General features: G+C 40.6%; 1 protein-coding gene across 1 annotated transcript in view; it reads right to left on the bottom strand.

The window, feature by feature from the left end:
- Positions 1-26,693, bottom strand: part of USH2A (usherin) — a 578,278-nt gene that overhangs the window by 35,733 nt on the left and 515,852 nt on the right. Inside the window, exons 61-63 of the mRNA XM_065401740.1 lie at positions 5,320-5,547; positions 2,947-4,463; positions 665-986 (exon numbers count right to left, since the gene is read on the bottom strand). Of these exons, the coding sequence (XP_065257812.1) occupies positions 665-986; positions 2,947-4,463; positions 5,320-5,547 (2,067 nt within the window). The remainder of the gene's footprint in view (positions 1-664; positions 987-2,946; positions 4,464-5,319; positions 5,548-26,693) is intronic.

Raw genomic sequence — 26,693 nt, 5'->3', positions numbered from 1 at the left:
CACATTGATTTCAATGGGACTATTTGCATACTGAGGTAAAATACTATTCAAACTCAGCAAAAGTAGCAGAATTGGTCCCGTAGCTACACCTTTAACCCAAAAGAAAAGTAACAAGTACAAAATGAATATGAACATACAAAATAAAAATAATCCATCAACAGTGAATTAACTTTTAAATTTACCATGAGACAAATATTTGTAATCCTACCACCTAAAATAAAATAATCCACCAACAAAACCAGTCCATCCCACTTCCATAAAAGGTAATCTAAGGTAACAGTAAAAATAAAAATATTTGCACATTTGAAATAAAGCTACTAACAAGACCAAGCTACCTTTTAGCAACTGGCACTTCAAAATAAGTTGGTACCACTAAAGTGGCGGAAAGCTCTGATGTGCAAAGGACACAAATTGGAATTATGATTTTGATTAAGAAATGAAAAAAGAGCATTGGATGAATTTATTCCTCGTGGAATGTTATCTTCAAGGTCTGATCTATTTTAAATAAATGTGCAATAATTGTTTAAGTACAACAATACTATTACAACTAAAATTGAAACATTTTATTTTATAATTATAATGAACAAGCATCTCTTGTTATTGAGGTGTACAGAAATCTTAATGATATCTGTACACCTTGTAGCTAAGTTACTTCATTTCATACCTGATATTCATATTCTGTATAAGGCAGCAACTTGGCATCTTTGAAGGATGTTAAAGTCCCATTATAAACAAGCACCAGGTCTAAATTTATGTGGGTATGAGTTGCTTGTCTTCGGTAAAGCTCATAATATAAAATCTTCCCATTTGGCTGCTGTGGACCAGTCCACAGAATAGACGCGACTGACTGGAATCCATCAGAGCTTGTCTGCATCTCTATGAGAGGGGAAGGCTGCATTTCAGGGGGTGCTTCCAGAGTCTGTATGGATGCCCATTCACTAGTAGCGCATCCCTGCAATGTGCATGCTTGAACTTGTACTTCATATCTTTGGAAACACAAATCAGAAACCAGTCAATAAGGGCATTACAACTGTACATATGCACTACACATAGGATTAGAATCAATTAAGGTTGTTTAGAAAGAGAGGAGTTTTCCTTAATTATTTTTGTCCATATTTTTGAGGAAGAAAGCAATTCACATTAGTGTGGTGAAGGGATGATGTAATTTCCTCTTGTGGGTCTGATCTTGCAACCCTCATGTGGCTGTCCTCATTTGTGTGAGTAAAATAAATGGGACCACACAGATGAGGAAGGGCTGTTGGACAGGGTCATTATTAATGGAAATGGGATCCAGTAGTGTTTATGTTTCCATTTAAAGTGAAATGTCTGCTTTTAATTTCTCTCAGTCTGCCATTTCTTTGTATTAAACAGAAAACATCTTCCACAAGTGTTTGCCAGAGAAATTATATGGACATTGTGACCCACCCGTTGTCATCCAGACTCAAGAGATAAAAATGTCTCCATTGGCCACAGAGCACAGCAATCTTCCACTTGATCTGCCTCACTCAGACAGAATTTATATCCTACTTCCCCTATGTCCAAGTTTGGAGAGTGAGGCCTGGTAGTGACAAGTTTCACTAAGCATGTGCTCTGAGGTCAGTGGCATTGAGGGGGACAGCTTTCCAAGGCTGACTGACAGCTATTCTGTAAATGATCAGCTGGAGAGAGTATTAAAGACACAAACAGATAACATTAAAAAAAAAAAAAAAAAAAAAGGAAGGAAGGAAAACATTAATCAAATAGAGACACACACAGATGCACCATTCCAAATGGCAAGAGACCAGGTCCAAGACAAAAATAATTGATTGAGTGAGTTAAAATTTTGCTGGCTGGGATTGAGGCATCTTGATGATTGATAAACCAGCATGTAACTGGGTTAATGTTGGCCAGAAAGGTCTTTCTTTGGGTGCAGAAGGCCAGGTTGGAGGTATTCGGTATCACAAAGTGGATTTATTAGCATAAAGTCATTGGCCCTTTGCTGCTCTAACATGGCCCAGCAGAGTTCCCAGGGAATGGCTCAAGCTAAAGCACATAAACCAGACTCCAAAGCTTCCAAGAAATTATACACCGATGAGGCCTCTGTTTCCTTCTTTACGTATCAGAGATAATATCACAGGGAGATCAAATGGTCAACATCACTAAATTACAATAATAGCTGAATTGAAAGTACTTGAAGAGCTATATAATCTTTGTCTTTTTGGACTATTGCCTTGATTTTACAAAACATTAGCTATACCGTATTATTAGTCTCTCTCAGGATTTAGATTATTTACAGGTACCTTGTAGAAAGAGTTGTCGACAATTTAAGGAATAAAAACGAACTGCTACACAAACAGATAAGAGGTGGTGATTAAATAATCAAGAATTTGAAAAAAAGATACTTTTGCAAAAACAAGCAAGTTTGTTCTCACTTAAATCTGGTACACTATTTTAAATATAGTTTGCACTAAAATCTAAACAGCAAGTCTGTGCTTTAAACACACACAAAAATTTATCCCTGGTATAACTCAACTGTCCTTAGTGCAGATACACCAGAGATGAGCTGCCCCACAGATCTTTGTTTTATGTTTTAATTCGGTTTATAAAACAAGGAAAAACTTCTTGAATACAACTGACTTGCAAAAGTGTGGGGTTTGGGCAAGCTGTGAGCTTGAGTCTGCAAAGGAGCCCCAAGCTGTCCCTTGCATTGCTTGGACCCTAGATTGACCTTGCATACTTTACTGAAAAGGTAGACAGTTGATTTTTATTTATCTTGTCTTAGTGTGGACTTTGTGGGAATGAGAACTTTAGGGATCTAACCATCTGTTAGACTGAAGAAAATGTGAGACCCCGCCCCTCAAACCTCATTTTTCAGTCTTTAGGAAAGGTTTAAATACTACCCCAGTCTCAAACTTTTTGAATTATCCTGTGATATTCATTCAACAAAACTAAGTATTCAGAACTTACCTATGGTAGGGTTTTAGGTCTGCTGCAACGTAGGACTGTCTAACAAAAGAAATGTGAGAGGTGTCAAAGTCAACAGTTTTCTTTCCCATTTCAGCAGGCTCACGAATAGAGATCGTATAATTTTTTATATCACCACTGACTTTTGCAGGAGGATCCCAGGCCACCAAAATCTCCTTTGGGGCCCATGCCTGCAGTCGAGGAGGTAACATTCCAGATGGAGCAGAAGGGTGGGTTCTAATTTTAGCTGGTGGGCTAGTGGTGCTTGCTTGACTATTATTTGCAGTTACATCATAGCTGTATTCCATGCCTGGTGTTAGTGTGAAGTCAAGGTACCGAGTTTCCAGACCCGAATAAATAAGAGCTCCATCCCTCCTCAGCTCATAACTTCTGATTTTACCATTAGGATTCACTGGGGTTTTCCAGGTGATTTCTATTGACTCTGATCCTGTGACTAGCAACCTGGGGGCTTCCATATTTAGTGGTGGAGCCTCCATTGTCAAAACAGATTGGGATATGCTAGATGTGCAGCCTCCATTAGTACAGGCAGCCAGCGTGAAATCATACTGTGTGCAAGGCTGTAGGTTTGAAATCAGTCTTGATAAACCTCTCCCAACATAATACTCTTCATCACTTAATTTTAATATGTACTTCGTGATTTCTCCATTTTGAATCTGGGGTGGTGACCAAGACGCATTAATCTGAGTGGCACTGATAGCCTGCAGAGATGGAGGGTTCACTAATGCTGGAGCTGCCTCTAGAGTTTGGATTTTGGCTGGTTCACTGGTAGAGCAGCCTCCCACTGTACAAGCAACTATTGCATAACTGTACACTGAATAAGGCTGTAAGTCTTCATCCATATAGTTGAAAGTAGTAGCATCAAAGCTGAAAGGATAGAACACCTCATTTTTTTGTAGCCTATATGATTGGAGAACACCATTTGGTTCTTCTGGGGAGAGCCATGAAATGAGCACTTTAGGGGGGTTAACTGATACATAGGTTAACCTAGGTGTAGCAAGACCTTTAGGGGCAGCTTGACTAGTCTTCGCCACTGACCAAGAGCTATCGGTATAGCCCACCGAATTCCATGCACGTATTTTATATTCATACCTTGTCCATGGCTGTAAATCTTTATCATTATATTTAAATGTATTATTTTCAGTGTTATATTCTGTGAAAACAATTTTCTCCTCTACTGTTGTTGCTCTGTTCCCTGAAGCATTTTCTTTTGTGCATCTGTGAATAACTTCATAGTGAATTATTTTTCCATTTGGATTAATTGGTTCAGACCAGCTCAGTTCAATGTTGGTAGCATTAACTGACTGGATTACAGGGGCCAGCTGAGACGCAGGGGGTGCTTCATCTGTTTGGACTGGCTGTGGTGAAGAGCGAGTGCAACCTGCCACAGTGCAAGCCTCAAGTACTAGAGTGTACAGTGTGAAAGGCTCCAAGCGTCTAAACAGGAACTGACGAGATAAACCACTATATTCCAGATTATCATCATTTAAAATATTGTACGTCTGAGAGAAAAAAGAAAGGGAAATCATCAGTTGGAGAATTTGCAAATGAATTCTAGGCGAGATACTTATTTAGATACAATGTTTATCTTCATAACTTTATAAAGATTATTAATTTGTGACCCAGAAACTAATTTCCTTAACTCCTTATTAACAACATCTTAGCTTGTTAACGCTGAAAGAATATTTTAATCTACTTTTCACAATTAATGCTGATTTGTTTGCTTTTTGCATTTCACTCATCTTGAGCAGTGAAAATATACTAGTCAGTTTCACTTTTGATTATATTTACTTTCTAGTCAATTTCATTTCAGGGCTCTAATACCACAACATAAAGATTACAAACCTTGCAGGTTAATATTTACACCCCAACAAAAACTGCTTAAAAGAAACCCCCAAACTTCATAGCAACATTTCTATTGAACTTTGTTGGAACAAAACCGAATGTGGGGCATAAAACTAAATTAAGCTGAAAATACCCCTTTAATAGACACTGTTCTATATAATGAAGAACAATATTAAACTCATTAGGCCTAAAAATATAGCCTTTAAAATATTCTTTCCTGTGACTTTGAAGGGCAGGATTTCTTCAGTGTTCTAGATACTCATAGTTGCAAGAAAGCATATTAGTAATAAATATCTAAATTTGCATATACCTAGAAAGTAAGCATTGCTCAATCTCTTCATCACATCATGCTTGTGCAGTTGTGAGTGTGTGTGTGTGTGTGTGTATGCGCATGTGTGTGTGTCTTCAAAGAACTCCTTTTAAAGTCTAGTGAATTTTAGCAAAAGTTTTCAAACATGATATTTGGCATTTTCCTTTTAACTGTGATGAATGAGGTTTCAGGATCAAGATTACCTTAATTACTCCATTGGGTTTGGAAGGCTCTGACCATTTAATTAACAATGCCCTGCCATTCTCTTTCTTCTCTACAGTGAAGTTGCTCAGACCGCTAGGTGAAGCTTCTAGCGTGGTCACAGAAGTCCAGGGACTCGAAACTTGGCCAGCGTTGTTTACAGCCACAATGTTAATGTGATACGTGGTAAAAGGTTTCAGTCCAAACAAGTGAGCCTGATGCTTTGTTCCCTGCAGCAGGAATACAGAACATTTTCTCATTTAGTTTAAATGGCAATAATCAGTGTTTGTGGTTTACACCAGCATTGGACTGGGCAACTGGTGCTCTGACTCCAGAGATATCACAATTATTTCACAGAGTACCACATCGGGCAGCTGGGCTCACTGAATGTGCATTACTGCAGCTAAGCCTTGAATAGAAACTCTTTTGGTTTGTAGGGAGCAGATCTTCTCAGTAAGCTCAATTCAGCAAGGTGCAGAGCACTCTGAACCTTATCTAGCAAAGCACTTATGCACATGCTCAACTTTAAGCATGTGAGTAGTTCCATACATACTTAAAGTTAAGCATGCGCTCAAATGCTGTGCTGGGTCAGGACCAGAGTGGTCAGCACTTTGAAGGATTAAGACACTAGGATCTGTATTATGCTAGTCACAGTGGCTCTTTGTACATCACACATAGGGTGACCAGACAGCAAGTGTGAAAAATCGGGACAGGGGGTAAGGGGTAATAGGCACATATATAAGACAAAGCCCCAAATATTGGGACTGTCCCTATAAAACCGGGACATCTGGTCACCCTAATCACACACCTTCCATAGTGTATTCAGGAATCATGTGAATACCATACTGATTGGTATCATATAATGTTCTGGCAAATTAAAGCAATGTAATCTGGATGTACACCAGCATCACTGAGAGTACAGTTTGGTTCCCATATTGAAAACATAACAATCCTAAAGGTTAAATCACCATTAGAAATGGAGTAAAATGTCTCCCATAATTCACATGGTTAAGATGTTACCCAAACAACAAGTTCACAAGATAAGATATACTTGGGTCTCTGCATTTCCTTAAAACGATGGTCCGTGTAGCGTTCAGAAATATAGATAACAATTTGAACAACCCACTTTGAAGAGAAGATGGCTGGAAATAAGCAGGAGGACTAACAAATTTTGCTATAAATCTCATTGGGGACCAGGATGAGTTTCTCCATTGGCCACTAATATATTTAATTCTGCTTTTGCACTGATTACATAGATGTCAGGAAAACGACTGATAATTTAGTTTCCTTTATGTAGCAAAACCTGCTAAAGTCAATTTCCTTGCTTCAGTAAGTCATATTAAGTTGTTAAATGCTAACACTAGAAATTGTTTAATATTTAAACATTTGTTAAGCTACCAGACTGATACAAATTTTACAGAAATATTAATTTCTTTTTTAAATATTAAAAGTTAGATCATAAATATTTAAATAGTTATTTCCCCACAACAAGTTAGTGCTTTAGATAAATACAGCACCACATCCGAATGACCATTATAAATATTAAATCTGAAGATGACACAAATACAGATGATAAACATACTTTTCTGATAAATTATTCCTTTTCCCGTTAAACCGGGCAAACACTGACAAGATTAATAATGCAAAAAATATAATTCTTTGTTAGGAATTCCCAGTCATCACTGCCAAAAAAGCATAAGCTCAAATGCAAATAGCAATCACCTCGAACAGATTATATATAAAAAAGCGTTGGCTGCTGTGGGACATTTAGAGATACCTTTTGTCATAAGAAACATGGAAAGCATGTGGGCTATAAAGCAAAAACATATGTATATTGTCAATAGCAGCACCTGTTCAATTACAGTTTATTTCAGTATGGAGAATTTAGTTCAGCCCCTAGATGGCAATACTATCAAACACTTTTTGTAACATGAGTACTTAATGATTAACAACCTGCATTCAGTCATCCAACGTACTCAAGGCAGCCATTAAAAAAATAACAAAACTGATTTCATTATAGATTCTTTTAATAAACATTTATGGCTTAGATCCTTGAAAGTGGAAGCATTCAAACTGCCACAGCCAAACCCCTATACAGCTGAATGCAAAATTATGAACTGCAGGTTAAAGTACAGAGCTCAAATTGAAGTTCATGCTTGGCATAAAAATCTGGCATCAGAAATTATGTTGGCACAAAACATGATTAAAATTAGCTTTACAATTGGCTGTGGGGTCTGTATTAATAGTTTTTATGAGGACAGTTATCTAATGGCCTTTAAAAACAGAACTTTTAAAAGCCTAAAATTTACATCCCATGGTTCGGGGGGTGGGGAGAGGAGGGACCACATGACATTAAATTATCGCTTCTGAGTTGTTACACAAAGGCTTGTGGAAGGTTCAAATACAGGAATATAAGCATGAGACAAAAATCAATGGCTCTGCTTCTTGTCAACCATACAATCTAGTTAGGGGTTCTAGTAGCAACAATGCTACAAAATAAAGAATTTTCTTAAATAAAAAGAAAAATGGCATTGTTCCAATAATCCTCTATAGCTTTCCCACTAACTCCTAATGTTTAATTATTTACGGTCCTCACCAGTGTTTGAACTGAAACAGAGATGGAGGGATTTCCCTGCCTGTGGTTCATCCTGTCCTCTGGAGACTGAAAAACCATTCTTGCCAGGGATGACTTTTATCCCTGGCTCCTATAGACACTTCTTGAAGTGCAAAATGTTTACAGGTATTATTTTTTAAAAAACATGCTTGGGAGAAGTTCTCCTAGAATACGCTGCTAAAGCTAATCCCCCACATCACCCTCTGTGAATGACTTAGATCAAAAGTTGATCTTCATAACATTGGAAAGAGGGTGGAATAATGTTTTAATTATTATGTCTTTAATTTAATAGTATTTAACATTCTTTCATGTGATGTTTAGTTCACAAATATGATGGTATTCTATAGCAATGGCCAATCACGCTACATCTCACAAAGTGTATCACTATAATCCTTGGGAATATTTAAGTACAGAATGGGGTATTTCTTAAAACCAGGAACAGCATTCTCATCATTCCTTCCAACTCTGGGTCTAGCTCCATGCAACCCCTATGGTCTTGACTTTGCAATCTGATCCACACAGGTGGACCCCCTTCTGCCCATTGAGAACTAAATCAGCTTCAGTGGAACTCTGTATCATGGTAAGAGTCCACCCGTGCAGATCAGAAGTCAACACCCGTGGATCAGATTACAGGATCAAGGCTATTGCATGGAACACCCCTCAAATCCTTATTTGCAAAGCCACCCTCTCTCCACATTCAAATATCCACTGCTTCCATATTGCCTACAAGGAGTGAATTCATTCACCATTAAAAACTAACAAACATCAAGATGTTTGCAGATCATAACTGAGTAACCGTGAGATCTGATGGATGTAACCACTGTCCTTCTCATCCTTGCTGTTTATGGCTTATTATTCTCAGTCACTAGGTCATTACGTTAGCTTAATCCTGCAAACACTTAGGTGTTTAATTAACTGTATTCACATCAGTAGTGCTCCTGTTAGATTTACTGGAGGCTACTCATGTGAGTAAAGTTACTTGACTGCCAGAAGCTGGGACTTTGTAAGCCCCGAGAGCCCCCAGAATTTCCAGGCTCCTGGAACCTTGACTCTGAGCGCATGCCTGCACTGCAGCTGGGAGGTGTGAGTCTCAGCGCAGGCAGAAAGACTTGCACTAGTTCAGCTCGAGTTAGCGCACTAAAAATAGCAACGTGGATGTTGCAGCACTGGCGGTGGCTTGGGCTAGCCGCACGAGCTCAGACCATGGGATTGGGCAGGCTTGGACTTGGGCAGCAATATCAACACTGAGCTTTTTAGCATGCTAGCTCAAGCTGAGCTACTGTGAGTCTGTCTACCCACAATGGGAATCACATCTCTCAGCAGCAGTATAGACATATCCTCAGAGCCCTGGCTGGAGCTGGGTCTCCCAGGACTTCCTGGCGTCTGACTCCAGGGCAGTGATCCCGAAAACCCTGCCATGCTGACTATCCTGGAGCTGCAGACCCTCAAAGCCTGTGGCCCCCAGTCCCTGGGCAGACCGCATGGCAGAGAGCTGCCAGGGAACCATGCAGGTTTCAGAAGTGGTTTGGAGAAAGTTAATCAAACCCAACTCACTTTTGTGAAAAATTTAGGTTTGGCTTGCTGGCATTTTCCAACTAAACAGTTTTGTCAGAAAATTTCTGACCAACTCTTGCTGTAAGATGCAGCCAACCACAGTCTGTTCTGTCCTCTGCAGTCCAGAACCACACCTTCGAAAATGGAGGATGACCTCTGGTCTCTGTAGCCACATCCTTGCACAACTTTGACATCTACTCCACATAGAGACCACATCCTTTTGTATGTTCTGAAAAGCAGTGGTTCTCAACCTTTACAGACCCTTTTCAAGTGTCTAATTTCTCTTGCATACCCGCAAGTTTCACCTCACTTAAAAACTACTTGCTTACAAAATAAGACATAAAAATACAAAAATGTCACAGCACACTGTTACTGACAAATTGCTGACTTTCTCATTTTTACAATATAATTATAAAAGAAATCAATTGGAATATAAATACTGTATTTACATTTCAGTATATCGTATTTAAAGCAGTATAAATAAGTCATTGTCTATATGAAATTTTAGTTTGTACTGACTTCACTAGTGCTTTTTATGTAGCCTGTTGTAAAATTACGGAAATATCTACATGAGCTGATGTACCCCCTGGAAGAACTCTGCGTACTCGCAGGGGTGATTGAGAACCACTGCTCTAAACTGTCTAGCACATTTTGAGTTGCAGTATAAACAGATAACGATAAATACTTTGTCCAGCTAAATTTCACTGCTCTGACTGTAAACTATGATCAAAGAAAAATTATTTAAAATAAAACCTTGTTTTAACATACTTTCAAAATATAAAATGGGAGAATATGAAGCATGAATAATTTATGCACTTAGACTCACTTCAGATTGCCTCTTTTGTTTGTTTATTTTTTAATTCATGAGCACTGAAGTCACTTAAAGTCCAGAAACAAATTAGCATAGTCTTTCAGGCAGCTGAAAGGCAGTGGCATCCAGAACGCAATGTGCATGTCTTCCTGACTAACCTCTCCTGAGTAGCCTGTTCCTGGGGGGGTGGTCAAGACTACTCAGAGTCTTAAGAATTCTGACAGTTTTACCCTGTCTACTGTGATTGCTTTTGACTACTTGAAGTGCCCCAAAGGTGATAACAGGGTCAAGAGGTTTTTGTAGGTTGAAAATGATCAAAAATTAGCATTGATCTGTAGCTGTCAATAATACTCTGTGTGGGCAGACTCCCTGCACAAATGTTTAAACTGCATAAAGCCACACAACCTACTCATCTTTGAATCTATTGATCTGATGATCCAGCACTTTGTACTCTATTTTAAGATAACCCAACTTACCCCACTGCCTTAGATTCAGGGTATGATTTTGAAAAATAACTGCCATATTAGGAGAGCTACTGTAGCATTTGAGACCTGATGAACAGGTAATATGGACATTTATCACTTCTTTGGGGGTAATCATCAAAATGCAGACAGTCATTAATCAGCTATGGTAATTGTCCAGATTATTTCTATTTTCAGTATACCATAAGGAAAATTATTTCTCACCTTTTCTCTGTTTTCACTTTACATCCCCCAACATCCCTCAGGTTTCTTCAATACAATGCCAAGGAGCCATATCATTCCTCTGACAAGTACAATACCCTATTCTCTTTGGTGGCACCAGGCGACCTCCCCCCACGTATGATGAACTCCAGTGGGTTAGGGATCCATGCATTGTTTTTTAACATTCCATCAGACATCAGCAAGGAATCTTAAAATAAGATAATTCATCATGATGCTACCTTTTCCACAGAGCCATCCATCCTATGGAATCTCCCTTGGCAAGGTTCTAGGGGGTTTGAATCATAAGGGAGGGCTCCATTTGAGCAGCACTGCCAGGGAGCTGGAAAGGAGGATGAGATTAGTGCAGGGCACAGGGCCTCTGAGGGGATCACCAGGTACTGGGGACCGTAGACCCTAATCATTTTGTATGGGGCAAGCTTTGTCCCACCAATGGGGGAAAACTGCAGAAAGGGAACCTATCAGTTTTCCTCTTTACCAGTCTCCCTTGACAGGTACATAGACAGGGCAATGTGGCCATTGCTACCATCTTTGCTCAGAAAGTCTTAGGGCCAAATTCAGATGTGACGTATAAAGTAGTGTACATTTCACCATCATAATTTGGTATAATTTTGTACAGCGGAGGGAAGGGCGGGGGCTATGAATAAATTATAGGTTTAAAACAAAGAAAAGGAAGTATTTCTTCACACAACACACAGTCAACCTGTGGAACTCTTTGCCAGATGTTGTGAAGGCCAAGACTATAGCTGGGTTCAAAAAAGAACTGGATAAGTTCATGGAGGATAGGTCCATCAACGGCTATTAACCAGGATAGGCAGGGATGTAAAACCATGCTCTGAAGTGTCCCTAGCCTCTGTTTGCCAGAAGCTGGGAATGGACGACAGGGGATGGATCACTTAATGATGGCTTGTTCTGTTCATTCCCTCTGAAGCACCTGGCAGTGGCCACTGCCAGAAGACAGGATACTGGGCTAGATGGACCATTGGTCTGACCCAATATGGTTGTTCTTATATTCTTAAATGCATCCAACAGGAGGGTATGAAACAAAGCTGGACAGAGCTTGTTTTATCTTACCCTTTCTTATACCCTCTTAATAGTAGCTTTTCCTGCTCTAACTCCACCCTTCCACCATGCTGGTGCATAAGCTACAATAATTTACATGAATTTGGTCCTGAGTATTAAATCAAGCCCTTTATCGCTGGGCACCTACATAAGGATTTAGGAGCATACCTTCAAGCACCCAGGTTTGGAAATTTTGGCCTAAATTAGCATAAAAGGTGCAGAGTCGGATTTTCTAAAGCACTAATAATGGGGTTTTCAAAATCATCTAGACGTCTAACAACCATCCCATTATAAGTAACATAGGAGGACAATTCTCACTGATTTGTGGTGGAACTTGTGCTCTTATATCACTTAGTGCTTTAGAAAAGCCCACCTGCAGGGTATAAAATTTTTATTAAAGCTAATGTTTAAGATCAAATTTACACAAGCTAAGAGGGAAGGTCCTGTACCTCTGGGGTCAGGCTTAAGTTATGAGGGACTGCAAGTATCGGTTACAAAGTTCACAGGATACATACATAGCACATAACCAGCATAGACCCAGATTGGGGTGCAGGAGTTTTTAAAACATCAGTGGATAAGTGGGCTCGTGTATGCCACCCATAGAATGTATTTAGAGTCCAAGTTAGTATTGGTGTAGTGAATAAATACATGAGTGGGGTGCACTGGCATTCTAACCATATCACCCCCTCCTCAACTCTGTTACTAACTTCTTCTCCAATTCCCCTCTTCAAGGCTCCACATGACTCCACTTTGTCCCCAACTCCTGCCTATATCTCCTGTTAATCCTCAGCCAGCTCCATACGCTCAGTCCTCCCTCTAGTTACAGCATCCATGTCTCCTTATCATGCACTGAGGTGCAAGCACATACCACCCCCTTCACTTGGACGTCACTTGCAGCATACTTCTACTTGTATGCTCCATGTGCCCTCCCCTCTTCTCCTTCAAGTTCCTCCTTAAAAGCCACTCCTTTCCTGAAGCCCACCAGTGCTGATCCACCCACATATTCTTGCCCTTGAACTCTTATCGATCAACTCATGTTCAGATCCCCACCTACTTTGCAGTTCTACTCCTCTCACAAATATGGTCTGGAATATAAATTTACATTTTTAAACTATTAGGGTTCTAGTCCTTATGGTTGTAAAGAAAGCCTTTTACAAGTTAACCAAATGGAAACCAATTAATCTAGCTGAATCTGTAGAGAGCATGAAATAATAGTTCTGAAAGGTGTGAGAATCTCACTGGGTTAATGCTAAAACCACCTAAAGACGACAATTTTAATGTAATAATTTAAACTTCAGCTCACTTTAGCCGAAATAGCTAGTTAATATTTCTAGCCCACAATCTCAAACAACCTCTCACATCTTTTTGGGTGGCAAACATCCCCGCTGCTCCTTAGCCAGCTACTAACACTTTAAACTTTCCCCCAATGACCTCTACAATGGAGTATGGGCTGTCAATAAAAAAATCAATGCTTTAAGTACAAATTGAAAATGTGGGGACTAAATAAAATAAACAGAATTCATTTTTTAAATTAATGAACACAGGGGCCAACATATTGACTGTAGTATTCATTTTCATATTTTATTCAATAAGATTTCCATTTTTAAATTTAAATGTAGCTGTCAGTCACCAAATTTCCAGTTTTCTGTGCTGGATTGTCACAGGTTTCAGGGGAACTTGCTACAGAATTTGAGTCCAATTTGCCATGGCCTTGATCATTATAGGTGGGGCTGATAGCACCACCTCTAGTTTAGATTGCCCAATGCTTCCTCTTACAACATCCTGTTTTTAGTTGGTTATAACTTTGACAAACGTTAACCATTTAGGCTGAAATTTTCCATGCTGGGTGTCTGCCTCAGGCTGAATGCTTTTGGAAAGTTTAAACAATAAGTTGTTTTGAAATGTTAGAAAAATTCTGCCTACCTTTTATTTAAGAAGATCTAGTGCTCCCATGCTTTTGGAGTATGGAATTGAAAGTTGGCAGGGAGTGGCCTTTTGCTGTTCCAATAAAAATCCACCCAATTTTGGCCACGTTATAAGCCTTTGAAAAAAAATCTCAGTTTGCACATGCTCATGCTCCAAAGATTCCATCCTCTGTGAGCATGCTTGAGCCTCCCGCAGCTCCTAGTGCTGACCAGACTGCATATGCACAGGCTCCACATAGCAACTGAGCATGTTTCATCCCCTCACAATTCTTACATGTAACCGGACTGTGCATGCACCACCACAACAGAGCAACCGAGCATGCTCCATCCCCCCTCAGCTCCTACATACAACCCGGGGGAATGAAAGGAGTAATCTGGGTCACGGAGCCTGATGAGACTGGGACTGGAAGTGGGGAAAGAAACTGTGGCTGGCTGCACAAGAAGACTCGGGGAGAGCCTGGGACTGGCTGGGTACAGAGACTTGGGCTGGGAGCTAGGGGAATAAACTGGCATTGGCTGGGCCTGAGAGCAGGGGGTGGAGGATGGCAGGAAGGAATGTTATGATTGGCAGGGCAAGGAGATAGGGACTGAGAGCCAGAAGGCAGGAAGGAATTTAGGCAAATAACTGGGGTGGGGTGAGGGAACAAGGGTGTGTGTGACTGAGAACTAATTTGCTGGTGAACACTGAGATCAGACAAGTAGCTGGAGGGAGATGGAAGACTGGGACTGGCTGAAAAGGGAGGCTGGGGTTGGGAACCAGTGGTGGGAGGAATTGAGGGGAGGGGAAGATCTAATGAGATGCCAGGGTGCGGGTAAAGAACTGTGAGTGGCTGGGCAAAGAGAGTGAGACAAGGATACAGGGATGAGAGAGACTGCGACGAAGAGTGGAGGAGACTGAGATTGGAAGAGGAGCTTGTGGACGGAGCCTGGGACTGAGAGCCAGTGTTTATGAGGGGAGGAGGAGATGGAGAGAATGTGGCAACTCAAGCTGGGGCAGTGGGGAGAGATGGATTGGACAGGGAGCCAAGAGGTGGAACTGAGACTGGCTGGGAAGGAGACTGGAGACAGGGATTCAAGGCAAGAAAGGGACTGGGAGAGGAAGAGAGTGGGACTCAGATGGGGAATTAAGTGGGGAAACTGGCTGGGTAAAGAGACTGGGACTAGGATGAGATGTCTCAGGAGTGGAGACTGGGAGTGGATGGCAAGAAAAATGGGTCTGGGATGAGTAGCCATGGGTGGGGAAGATACAGGACCGGGACAGAGACAGGTTGGAGGAGATGAGACGGAAGGGTTGTGACCAATAGAACACACTCCCTGAAGATTCCTGAGTCTCACCTTTCCTCTGCGGTCAGTAAATACCTGTGAAACCCACTGGTAAAGTGTGTGTATCTTCCCCCCTTTAGTGCTAAGCAACCTACTACTGCTGTCAGTTACTCTGCTGACTCAATGGCACAGGTTTCAGCCAAAGGTTCCAGTTCTGCTGCTGTACCGTGCTGGTGTCAACATGATGCTACGTGATGGGAATTTGTTTGTTTTTCAGTTTGCTTTTTTAAAAATCTAGGAAATTACACACAAAAACTATGTTAAAAATACTGCATAAGCAAAGACAGACATCAAAAGTTGGGAAATACCTGTACAACCTTAACTCAACCTTCTTGTGTGTATGCACTATGATATAGTCTTTAATGGCATTTTCACATACTTTTTTTGCCACAGGACTCCAGTCGCATTCAGTGTACAGGGCAGACCTACACAGGGGGATAATCAGGGTTGTGTAGTGAAGGAAACTGTTGTCTTTAGGACCCTGCCTCATTTGTTGCAGATGAAGATGTGTAGTGAATGATGCATGAGATTGCAGGAAGAGAAAGTACGGTCTCTTGGTGAAGGCAGTTGACTGCTGCCCTGGAGAACTGGATTCTTTTCACAGGTAGTCACTGTTTGTGTATTCCTCGTTTCTGGGTGCTCAGCTTGAGATGCTTGGGCCTAACTTGCATAAGCACTCACAGCTGCAACTGAAGTCAATCGGAGCTGTGCTTTGAATGTAGAAAGTGCTATATAATGCTAAGTACTCTAAAAAATTGGGTCCTAGGCATCTCAAGTTCTTCTTTCTTCATTTTTCCACACCCACAGGTGCATAGGGCATCTATTACTTTCCTCCATTTATTTCAGTCTTGTGTTGGTCTGTTCAGGCTTCTGAGTGTCATGTTGATGGATTTGGCTTCTTTCTCTACTGTTCTGCATAATGTTTCTCTAGGTCACCCTCTTTTTCTCTTCTCAGGTGGTATCCATTTTATCACTTGACGTGGAAGTTGTGTTGGTGACATCCTTAAAGTATGCCCTAAAGACATCCATCATCATCCTCTTACCATGCTTTAGGTTGGTTTGCTCTACTTAGAATTTCTGATGTTGCAAGATACTCTTCCCAATGGACTCTGAAGATCTTCCCCACATATTTACTTTGGAATGAATTGATTTACTTATCAATGTCTATTTTAGATTTATGAGACTATGCTCCATAAAAGAGGACAGACATAATGCTGGAATTAAAAATTAATATTTTCTATCAGTACTAATCATGCTGCTTTTCTAAATCTTTTCAAGTTTATGAAAGTTGTTTGCTGCTTTGTCTACTGTTTCTTCATCTACTCCGATGGCTGCTTTTGGGACATTGACAGCCATATATTTTGTCTTTTCCTTTTTGATAAATAAACCAACTTGTTTTGCTGTGTCAGAATTGCCAAATAAGGGTGACCTTACCAACTGCAATAACTGGAGAGGAATCACATTATCCCAGTGCCTTGGAAAAGCATGTGCAACATTATTCTGGAACATATCAGGAAACAAATAGATCTCCAAATTAGAGAGGAACAAGCGGGGTTTAGACCACAGAGATTATGTACTGACCATATTGTTGTTCTCAGATATATTATAGAACAAAAAGTATGGAGTGGTAAACACCTCTTGTGATAAATTTTATAGATTTCCAGAAGGCTTTTGACAGGGTGCACAGAGAGAGTTTTTGGAAAATTATGACATATTATGGAATACCAGCAAAAATAATTAGAATAATCAAGGATCTATATGGTAACAATTATGCAGTCAGAGATTGTGACAACATCAGACACTGGCTTGCAGTGGAGTAAGGCAAAAGTGTATTATGTCCCCACTGTTGTTCACAGTAGTCGTTGTTTATGTCATGAGAAAAGTAACTGCAGAAGGCCACTAAGGAATTATATGGACAAATGATAAAGCACACTTGGATTGCCTCATTTTTGCTGATGACATTGTGCGGTTTAGTTCAACACATCACTTAATGGAAGAAAAGGTACCTCAAATTGGGCACTCAAAATTAGTGGAAACTTTTGACCTTCATCCCTCTGTGCTTAATAATTCTATATTCAGAGCAGAGTTTGAACAGAGTGCTGTAAATAAGGGCTAGGGTCACACAATGAACACTGAGGATAAAGCAAAACATTGAGTAGCTGCTCATTAAGTGAGCACCGTCCATCCTGGTCATTAAATGAGGCAGGAGTCCTATGGAAAAAATCATGTAATTAAAAAATGTAATAATGTAATTAAAGTATGTATCATAATGCATACACACAAGGGGGACAAATTATTTTTCATGCCATACAGGGAACCTTTAATTCTGGCATTTCTTAACTTTTGAGTAATTGAATTTGCAACCTTAATAATGTTCTTTTAACATAGTTTTTGTGTGTAAGATTATATTTCAACTTGGTAGCTCCTTGAGGAAGGGATCTGAGGTCCAAATCTGCTCCCATTTAAGTTAATGGGAGTTTTGCCATTGACTTCAATGAGAAATGGCTCCTAGTCCTATGAAGGTTCCACCTTTTAGTCCTTGCTGATGAGCTTGGTCCTGCAACATGCTAAGAGTCTTCTGGTGGACTGTGAATGGCCTCACCTCTTATGACTCAGCACATTTCCTATGGGGACTGTCCTATGGAAATCCATGGACTACTTAGGTGAGTAAGGTATGCAGAATCAAGCCTTCAGTAAAGTGCTATCTACATTTACAGTGCTCTGAAAACAATTAATAACATAATAAATAATATTATATTATAATAATATTGAGTATTTCTCTTTCTGACCAGAACATGTGAGGAACAGTAGGTTATATGCAACGGAGTCATGTATCACCATTGCCTATAACAGTAATTACTTAGTGGCACAGTAAACAGTATTCTTTCTTGGCACACCATGATAGCTAAGGACTTGCTGTAGTCTCAGAAACAGTCTGAATTCCCTGCTTTCACTTGAAAGTAATGTACCATAAAGAAGGTGGGTGATACATTATACAGTAAAATGAAAGCAAGTGCATTTAGCACACCACATTCAGGCACTGTTGTTGGCTTTTGGGTAGCAGCAGACTTTTAAATTATCAACAATGCCGTTGCTTTTTTGCTGGCAAAACATTATAGAAACTTCTTTTGTAAAGTCAGCACTTCAGTAGTTCCCTCTACTCCTATGGCAGTAAGACCTTGTTGTTTTTAAATCCACAAAGAAAACTTTTCTTTTTAATTTCCCTAATTCTACTGAATACTTGTTCCTTCAAAGAAATATGTCTCTGCACTGGTATCTGTCTAATGTTGCATTGAGAAATGCTGAAATCCAACAAGAGATTTCCCTGCATTACTAACTTAAAAAAATAAGGCAAAAAATAACAATAACTTGACCTTCTGCTATAGATACCCTCTGTCAGACAATGTCAAAATGCTTTGCTAATATTAATATTTACCCCTTGCAGCACTCCTAAGATGTACTATAAAGTAAGCCAGAGTCTTTTCCACTCCTCCCAACTTACATTTCTCCTATTTTCCCCTCCCAATATTGATAGTTATTATTCTCTTCTATGAGAAAACCAATTGGAAAGGGATGGAAAATATCTTTAAATAGTCTGGGTAACTGACTGGCCTTTTCTTTTCAGACTTTGCTTTCTATAAACCAGAAGCTGCTACCCTTATTCACACTGAATAGAACTCTACTTCTTGAGTAGTCACATGGAGATCAACGGGTGGAGTAAGTTACTATTCAAAAGAAGGGAGGCAGAATCTGGTCTAAAATATTTAATACGGATTTTGAGACCAAATAAACAAATACAGTAGATACTATTTAAACTCAATTGCAAAAGAGTAAACTTCACTCTTGGAAAAATAGGCAAAAGTAAAAATTCTGCCTTTATTAGAGCAAGACATGCTTGGGAAAGGAAAAGCAGAACAGTTTCAGCCAACCAGAGCCATCCTGATTGTGCCACACATTGTAATATCAAACATTATTATACACAGTGCAACAGGCTGGTAAGGTTTTTGTGTTGACCTAACCTTATAAGCAGTGGTTGGAATCTGCACAAACCAACTGGTTCACTGTGGTCCTTGCATCTTCTTAGACCCACCCAAACATACAGGACATGGGAATGGTTCTTTAGACAGAGGAATTAGGGCATAAGCTGGAGATGTCTCTGTAGGTAAACCCTATGAGCAGACAAATCTGGGCAGAAAGATCAGGCTGAGCCTTATAATTTCTGTTGTTATCTGAGTTACTCAAAGCTGAACCTCAGCAAGGGGGCAAGTTTAGAATAAATATAGTGTGTAAAGATTCTGTTTGGAGCCGGGTGGGAAATCCACTTGCTGGTACCCACTTTGGGCCCAATCCTGCAAACACTGTCAGGCATAGTCCCAACCAATATTCCCCCAATTTATCCATACTGTGCCACCAATATTTGTGGCACTTTAAAGAAAAATAAGAATCATGATTGCTGCAGCAAAGGGTTTAGATTTAAGGGCTCAATCCTGCAAACAGCAATGGGTTTTGTGCTTAACCCTGTGAGCACACCATTTGGGCATTAAGGGTTAATGTCATACCTGTCCTGGTACAGTGAAGCATAATTTCCATTAGAAATATTGACTGATGGCCAGGATTAGGTTAGACTTTTTTTTTGTCAGAACATAAGACTTGCCATGCAAAATCACTGTGATGATCTGACTAGCCCAGTATCCTGTCTCCTAGAACAGCCAGTACTAGAGATAGTACTTCAGAGGAAGGTATAAGGATCTCCATAATGGACTATACTGGAATAATCTGCTTACTGGAGAAGTAAGCCCTGGCAGTTAGTAGTTGGCTTATGCACTAAAGCATGAGGGTTTCGGTCTTTTTTAAATCCTATACAATGTAACTGGATGATTTCATTATCCATATGAATTCGACTGAGCTCCTGGCTTCAATGATATCTTGTGTCAGTGAGTTGTGTGTGTTGTAAAAAAAATCCTTTTGTCAATATTACATTTGTTGCTTTTAGTTTTCTTTGGATGCCCTCTCATTATTATGTTATGAGGGAGGGTAAAAAGCAGCACCCAATTTGCTTTCTCTGTACCATTCATTGCCACGTATACCCCTATCATATCCCCTTAATCATCTCCTCTCTAAACTACACGGTGTATCATCTTGTGATGGTACGCTGCTGATAACTTTGAAAGAGATGGAATTTTCCAGGCTTTGTATATGCTTAAAGATGAATTCTTTTGGCAAGTTTGAATAGAAACAGTTCAACTATTTTTGTACAGTGGGAAAGTGGAAAAAAACCTGCATTTTGTAATTATCAAAACGGTCACTAGCAATTTTTTTTTAACAGCTCTACAGCCATAACAGCAGAAAAACTGACACAACGATAACCCTCACCTTAAAGGGGACTTGTCCAAGGACAATCTAGATCTTAACATGGATCACAGTTGAACTCCCACATCAGTGTCTTTGAAAATGTCACTGTATGTCAGTTGTGCACAATAAAAATAAGATGACTTTGCAATTATATAGGACTTTCCATCCAAGGATCTTAGAGCATGTTAAAAACATTAATTAAGCTTCATAACACCCCTGTGAGTTACTGCTTGCAGCTACAAACGAGTATTATTGTTGTTGTTGTTCCTATTTTACACAGGTACAATAGGCAGTCATATTATTATTAATCACAGCCTTATTTTATTCCCTTTCCTCAATCATTCTGAGTCCTTGTCACTTTCACCCAACACATACGAAAAGAGCAGCTCTAACCGCTGCTAAGTAGAGGAAGATAACACAGCCTCAAGGCAATTCACAACTTTAAATCCCTGCTCTCCACCAACACAGTGGAAAATAGATGCAACATTTTAAAGCAGAAGAAACAAATGTTTTATTATTCTTTTCCTCTGCACTTCACTGAATCGTCCAAGCAAATCTAACCTGTCACAAGTGCTGTAACTTCTATGCTATGCTATGCTACGCTATGCTATAAAACAATGATAAATAATTGACTTCAAGCTGTGGGGAAATAGAACAGGGGGGCCTTCTTTTTGATAGCCAGAGCTTTGAATCTGCGGGCCCCAAATAAACCCTCCAACAGAGATCTGTTATGCTGATGGCCTTTACACAGAGTAGGGCAGGCCTAAAGCTTAAACTAGACTAAACTGCACAGTTTTCTGCCAAACTCGGTCAAGGGTCATGTCCAGAGGAGGGAATGGGAGAATAACCCCCCCCCGCAGCAGCACTGGTGAAATATGTTCATGGCTGATGAAATATAATAACCGCTTGTGTGAAGCAATAGGTAACTTTAGCTAAATGCAAACTGACTCATGCAGCTTCTCCTTTGCATGATCTGTGACCTACTCCGTGATTCCAGCTATCTGCAAAAATAGCCAATCATAGATCCTCTTTAGGCGTCCCATGGAACCGCCCCCAATCTTTAACCAAAAGACCCCGGAAAATAACGTGTCTTGAGAAATGTACCCAAACTGGTGCCAAGTACCACCCCTGGGGAAAACCACTTCTCGGAAAATTAATAAGGAAGGTATGGGGGGGGGGGGGGAGACTGACCCCGACCCTACTTTCTTAACTTGCGGTTTGGGGGAGGGACTAACCCCAACCCTAATTTCTTAACTCATAACTATTGTTTGTACTTTGCTTGCGGTTTGACGAAATAAAGCAGCCTGCGAGCTGCTGCTCGGTGTGTTGGTCTTCGGACTACACCCCAGTGCACTGGTTTGTATGTCAATAAACTGGCCTCAGGCTTGAGTCTTTGAACTAAAATGACTGCGTGGGGGTCTTTGACCACAACAAAGCTAAATGTTAAAGCCCATATTTTGCCTGTGGATGTGCCCCATTTAAAGTTACTGGGAGCTGCATGTGTGCATCTAAATGCACAATTTGGCCCTTAAAATTAAATGAACATTTTCAAAATTTGTAGGCCAAAAGGATAGCTGACACTTAAAGACCTTCCTTCAAGATTTTAAATGAATATTTTTTTGGCCTTAACTAATCATACTTCCCACAGGAAAACACACTATCTGGCTCCTGGGATTGGTAATTGGATGTAGAGCCTTCCACCTCTGAGTCTCCAGTTCAATCCAGGTTGTTTGATAGAGAATGAAAGTCATTGCCTTCTGATGGCTGTTAATGGTTAACAGGATGGGAAATGAGTTTGTGGTCTCAGTCCAGTTATGTGTCCACATCATAAAAAATAATCTCACAGAACAATTTGTTCTGTTTGGCAGCCATTCTCAGCACAGAGCCTTGGACTTGGTGGGTACGGAGTCTGGACTGGTCTTTCACCCGTCTGTGGTTGGAGCAGAGCAAAGTGTTTGTATCAAACCTTGAACCCACTTCAGCTAAGTCTACGGCCCAGGTTCAATATTTTGGGTGAACCTTATCAAGGAAGTTCACCCAGTGGAGAAATTCAAGGACAGCCTTCAGTCAACCGCCACCCTCAACAGCTGCCCCTCCCCTCAACAACCCATGCTCTCTTCCTCCAAACAGGGGAGGCATGATAGCTGTCTTCTCCCTCTCACCATTTTTGGGCCCCCACCAGCTAGATGCTCCCCCATGTTTGGGTGAGAGGCTTCTGTTCTGGTTCACTGTTCAATCCTAAAGGCATACTGGGGTCCCAGGAAGTGGCCTGAACACCATCCCTCAGACACATGAGAGAAAACCCTCTCCCCACTGCAGCAGTTCTGCACTAAGCTTCTGGTACTGCTCCATAAGGCTCATTACAGAAACAAGAAAATGCTCAAGTGTCCCTTAGCAACTGTATGCTAAGAAATGAAGCCCCACAATTCCCAGAGAGCAGAAGAATATGCCAACAGGAAGAAAGGGGAACCTGAGATTTGGTTGAGTTACTGGGGGAAACGTTCCCTGGGATTTGAATGACTTGAACTCAGATCCCCAAGTGAACAAGTTGGGGTGTTTACTTCCAGACTCCCTATCTTGTTCTTATGTCTATGTAGTCCCTCTGGCTCAAGACTAAGATATATTGATAGCGCAGTGAAGAGAAGCTTGCAGTGACAGGCTCTGCTGTCCCTGTTCTTCAGAGTGGGGACTTCAGTTTCCTGTGCTAAGAGTCCAGCACTAAATTCACATACATATATAAACAGGTGTATCAATTGCTCTTAAATGAACAGTAGACAAATTGGTGTGCAGACACTCCAACGTAAACAGGGCATGTAGGAACACGGGCAGTGTTGGGATGTTATTTTTGTTTGTATTTCAGTGTATTAAATGCTCCGATCATTACCTCTAGACAGGTCTGGAAAATATAAAATCCCATATTTTTGGCTGTTTAAATGGAAAGTTTGCATAACACCCCTGTGCTGTGAGTTAGGATTGCCAAGCACAAACTTCATTTCTGGCCACAGAACAGGAGCACTGAACATAGCGTTAATTCACTCTCTCTTAGCTGATCATCCTGTGGCTTACACTAATTAGATGCTTCTAGCAAAGAGAAGTTAATATATTATGTTGGGCTATTACTTTAAAATGATTTAAAACCTATCGGCTTATTTCAGATTTTGTCTTTTCCTTGGATATTTCAGTTAACATGGAAATTAAAATAAAGAATTAAGTCAACAAGTATATAGCCATCTTAGAGCAAAACAAATTATGCTCTGTCCAGGACTGAGAATTTCTTTATAGCGCATTCATTGACTCAAACATATTAACTTGTAAGTTCACTAGTTGCAGAGTAGTATCCCTAGTTTATATGCATTATTTGGGTTATAAATGAGTAAACAAAGAAATTACTGTGATTTAGTTATTATGGACCAGATTTTTAAAGGTATTTAGTCACCTAAAGATGCAGATAGGCGCATAACGGGATTTTCAAAAGCACCCAGACTCCTAAACTCCCACTGATTTCAATAGAAGTTAGATGCCTCGGTGTTTCTGAAAATCCCACTAGATGCCTATTGGTTCATTTAGATACCCTTTAAATAGCCAGCCCTATGTCTCTAAACAAGGTGTATGTAGGCTAAGAATACTGCAAATGATTTTTTCCTCCCTTGATAATTAGAATTTTGACTTTTGCTTTCAGTTCACCTAGGTCTTGAGAAAGATTCAGTCAGGTCCGTGGTAATCATTTTGATCAGCAAGTTGGAGATGGGAGAACTATGTGTCTCCCTTTTTATTTTTTAATGCAAAACATGCAACCAAGTTCCAGTAGCTGAGAAATTAAACTGCAGTTTCTCTACAGGTCTGATCCAAAGCCTATTGAAGTGAGTGGAACTTTTTCCATTGGCTCCAAAGGATTCTGGAGCAGGCCCTATGTGCTTGGGAGAACAACTGTGAATGCTGCACATAGATACGGTTGAAGTGAGGACCATTCTAAAAGGGCTTGCAGCTCCTCAGTCCAGAAAAGGCCAGATTTTGATCTTGGCTAGAGTAGATGCATACTGAGGTGAATGAAAGAAAAACTTTGTGCACAGCTTTTCATTAGAGAAATGCTGATACAGTTGAGAAAGGGGATGGAAATGGAACACAAGGGAACACCTGTTTTAAAGAAGAACCCCAGCATTAAGCTGAATTCTGCTCCCCTCTTCCCTGATAATATTCATAATAAAGCTCTCAAATACAGACAAGCAAATCACTTTGGCTTTTTGGTTTTTCACATTGCACTCTACCACGATCAGGCTACTTATGACCACCCTTGAGAGCCAATAACAGCCAGTGGATAATGCAGCGAGCCACTAAATGCCATATTACCAATGTGCCAATCTCTGCACTGACTTCTAATTCATTTCCAGGTACAATTCAAGGTGCTGGCAACGATCTTCAAAACTCTGCATAGTCTGGGATCATGCTACTTGAGAGTGTAGTTTTAAAACTCCTTGAATTGCACCAAGCAGCAAAGGGTTTTAAAGATGACCTATAAATAGTCTGTTTGTGAGTGTGGCGTGCTTGTGTGCAGAACAGGAAGGGAGCCAGATACAAAACACTAATAGGTATCATGTATTCTCATTTCAGGAATTATTTTAAAACCACCTAGACTCCAAGACTCCATTCATCACTGAAGTTACACATGCTTTGAGGCAGCATGATCTAGTAGAGAGGGCACTGCACTGGGAATCAGAAGACTTGGGTACTATCCCAGCCTCAACCAGCTCTGTGACCTTGGGCAAGTCACTTCATTTCTCTTCCCCCCTCCCACCCTTCGTTTCTCTTATCTGCTTAGATCATAAGCTCTTTGGGACAGGACTTCCTCTTAGTATGTGTATGTTCAGTGCCTAACACCATGTTGCTTGAGGCTTCAAGTTACTACTTTAGTACAAATAAATAATCATCATCCCATAAAAGGGAGAAACACATCTACATGTCTATACAGTAGCACTATCTGTATGTACAAACTGAAACAGTCTAGGTCTAGCATTTATATTCATCTATGCAAACTGAGAGAGGAAATCTGAGTAATACTAACAGATGTATTGGAGCATAAACTTTCGTGGGTGCATGTGTCTGACGAAGTGGGTATTCGCCCACGAAAGCTTATGCTCCAATACATCTGTTAGTCTATAAGGTGCCACAGGACTCTTTGTTGCTGTTTACAGATCATGGGTATGTCTACACTACAGGATTAATTCGAATTTATATAATTCGAATTTAGGAAACCGATTTTATAAATTCGAATGTATTCGGCCACACTAGGCACCATTAATTCGGTGGTGTGCGTCCAAGCTACCATAGTAGCATCGATTTCCAGAGCGTTGCATTGTGGGTAGCTTTTACATAGCTATCCCATAGTTCCCGCAGTCTCCACCCCCCTTGGAATTCTGGGTTGAGACCCCAGTGCATGATGGGGCAAAAAACATTGTCGCAGGTAGTTCTGGGTACAGCCTCCCCCTCCCTCCCTGAAAGCAACGGCAGACAACCATTTCGCGCCTTTTTTCCTGAGTGAACTCTGCAGACTCCATTCTGCATCAAGCATGGATCCCGTTGTGCTCCAGAACGCAGTCTTGAACATTATAAACACCTCGCGCTTTCTCGTGGAGTTTATGCTTACACAGGACCAGAAAAAAGAGGCGAGGAGGAGGAGGAGGCGGCGATTGCAGCGCAGCGACCAGCGTGATGAGGACATGGACACGGACACAGAATTCTCTGAGACCGCGGGCCCCGGTGCTTTGGAGATTATGATGTTAATGGGCCAGGTTATAGGCTTTGAACGCCGATTCTGGGCCCGGGAAACAAGCACAGACTGGTGGGACCGCATAGTGTTGCAGGTGTGGGACGATTCCCAGTGGCTGAGAAACTTTCGCATGCGTAAGGGCACTTTCATGGAACTTTGTGACTTGCTTTCCCCTGCCCTGAAGCGCCAGAATACCAAGATGAGAGCAGCCCTCACAGTTGAGAAGCGAGTGGCAATAGCCCTGTGGAAGCTTGCAACGCCAGACAGCTA

This window comes from Emys orbicularis, chromosome 3 (genome assembly GCF_028017835.1).
Source record: "Emys orbicularis isolate rEmyOrb1 chromosome 3, rEmyOrb1.hap1, whole genome shotgun sequence".
In the NCBI taxonomy this organism is placed as follows: Eukaryota; Metazoa; Chordata; order Testudines; family Emydidae; genus Emys; species Emys orbicularis.
This window is presented reverse-complemented; position numbering and strand designations above follow the sequence as displayed.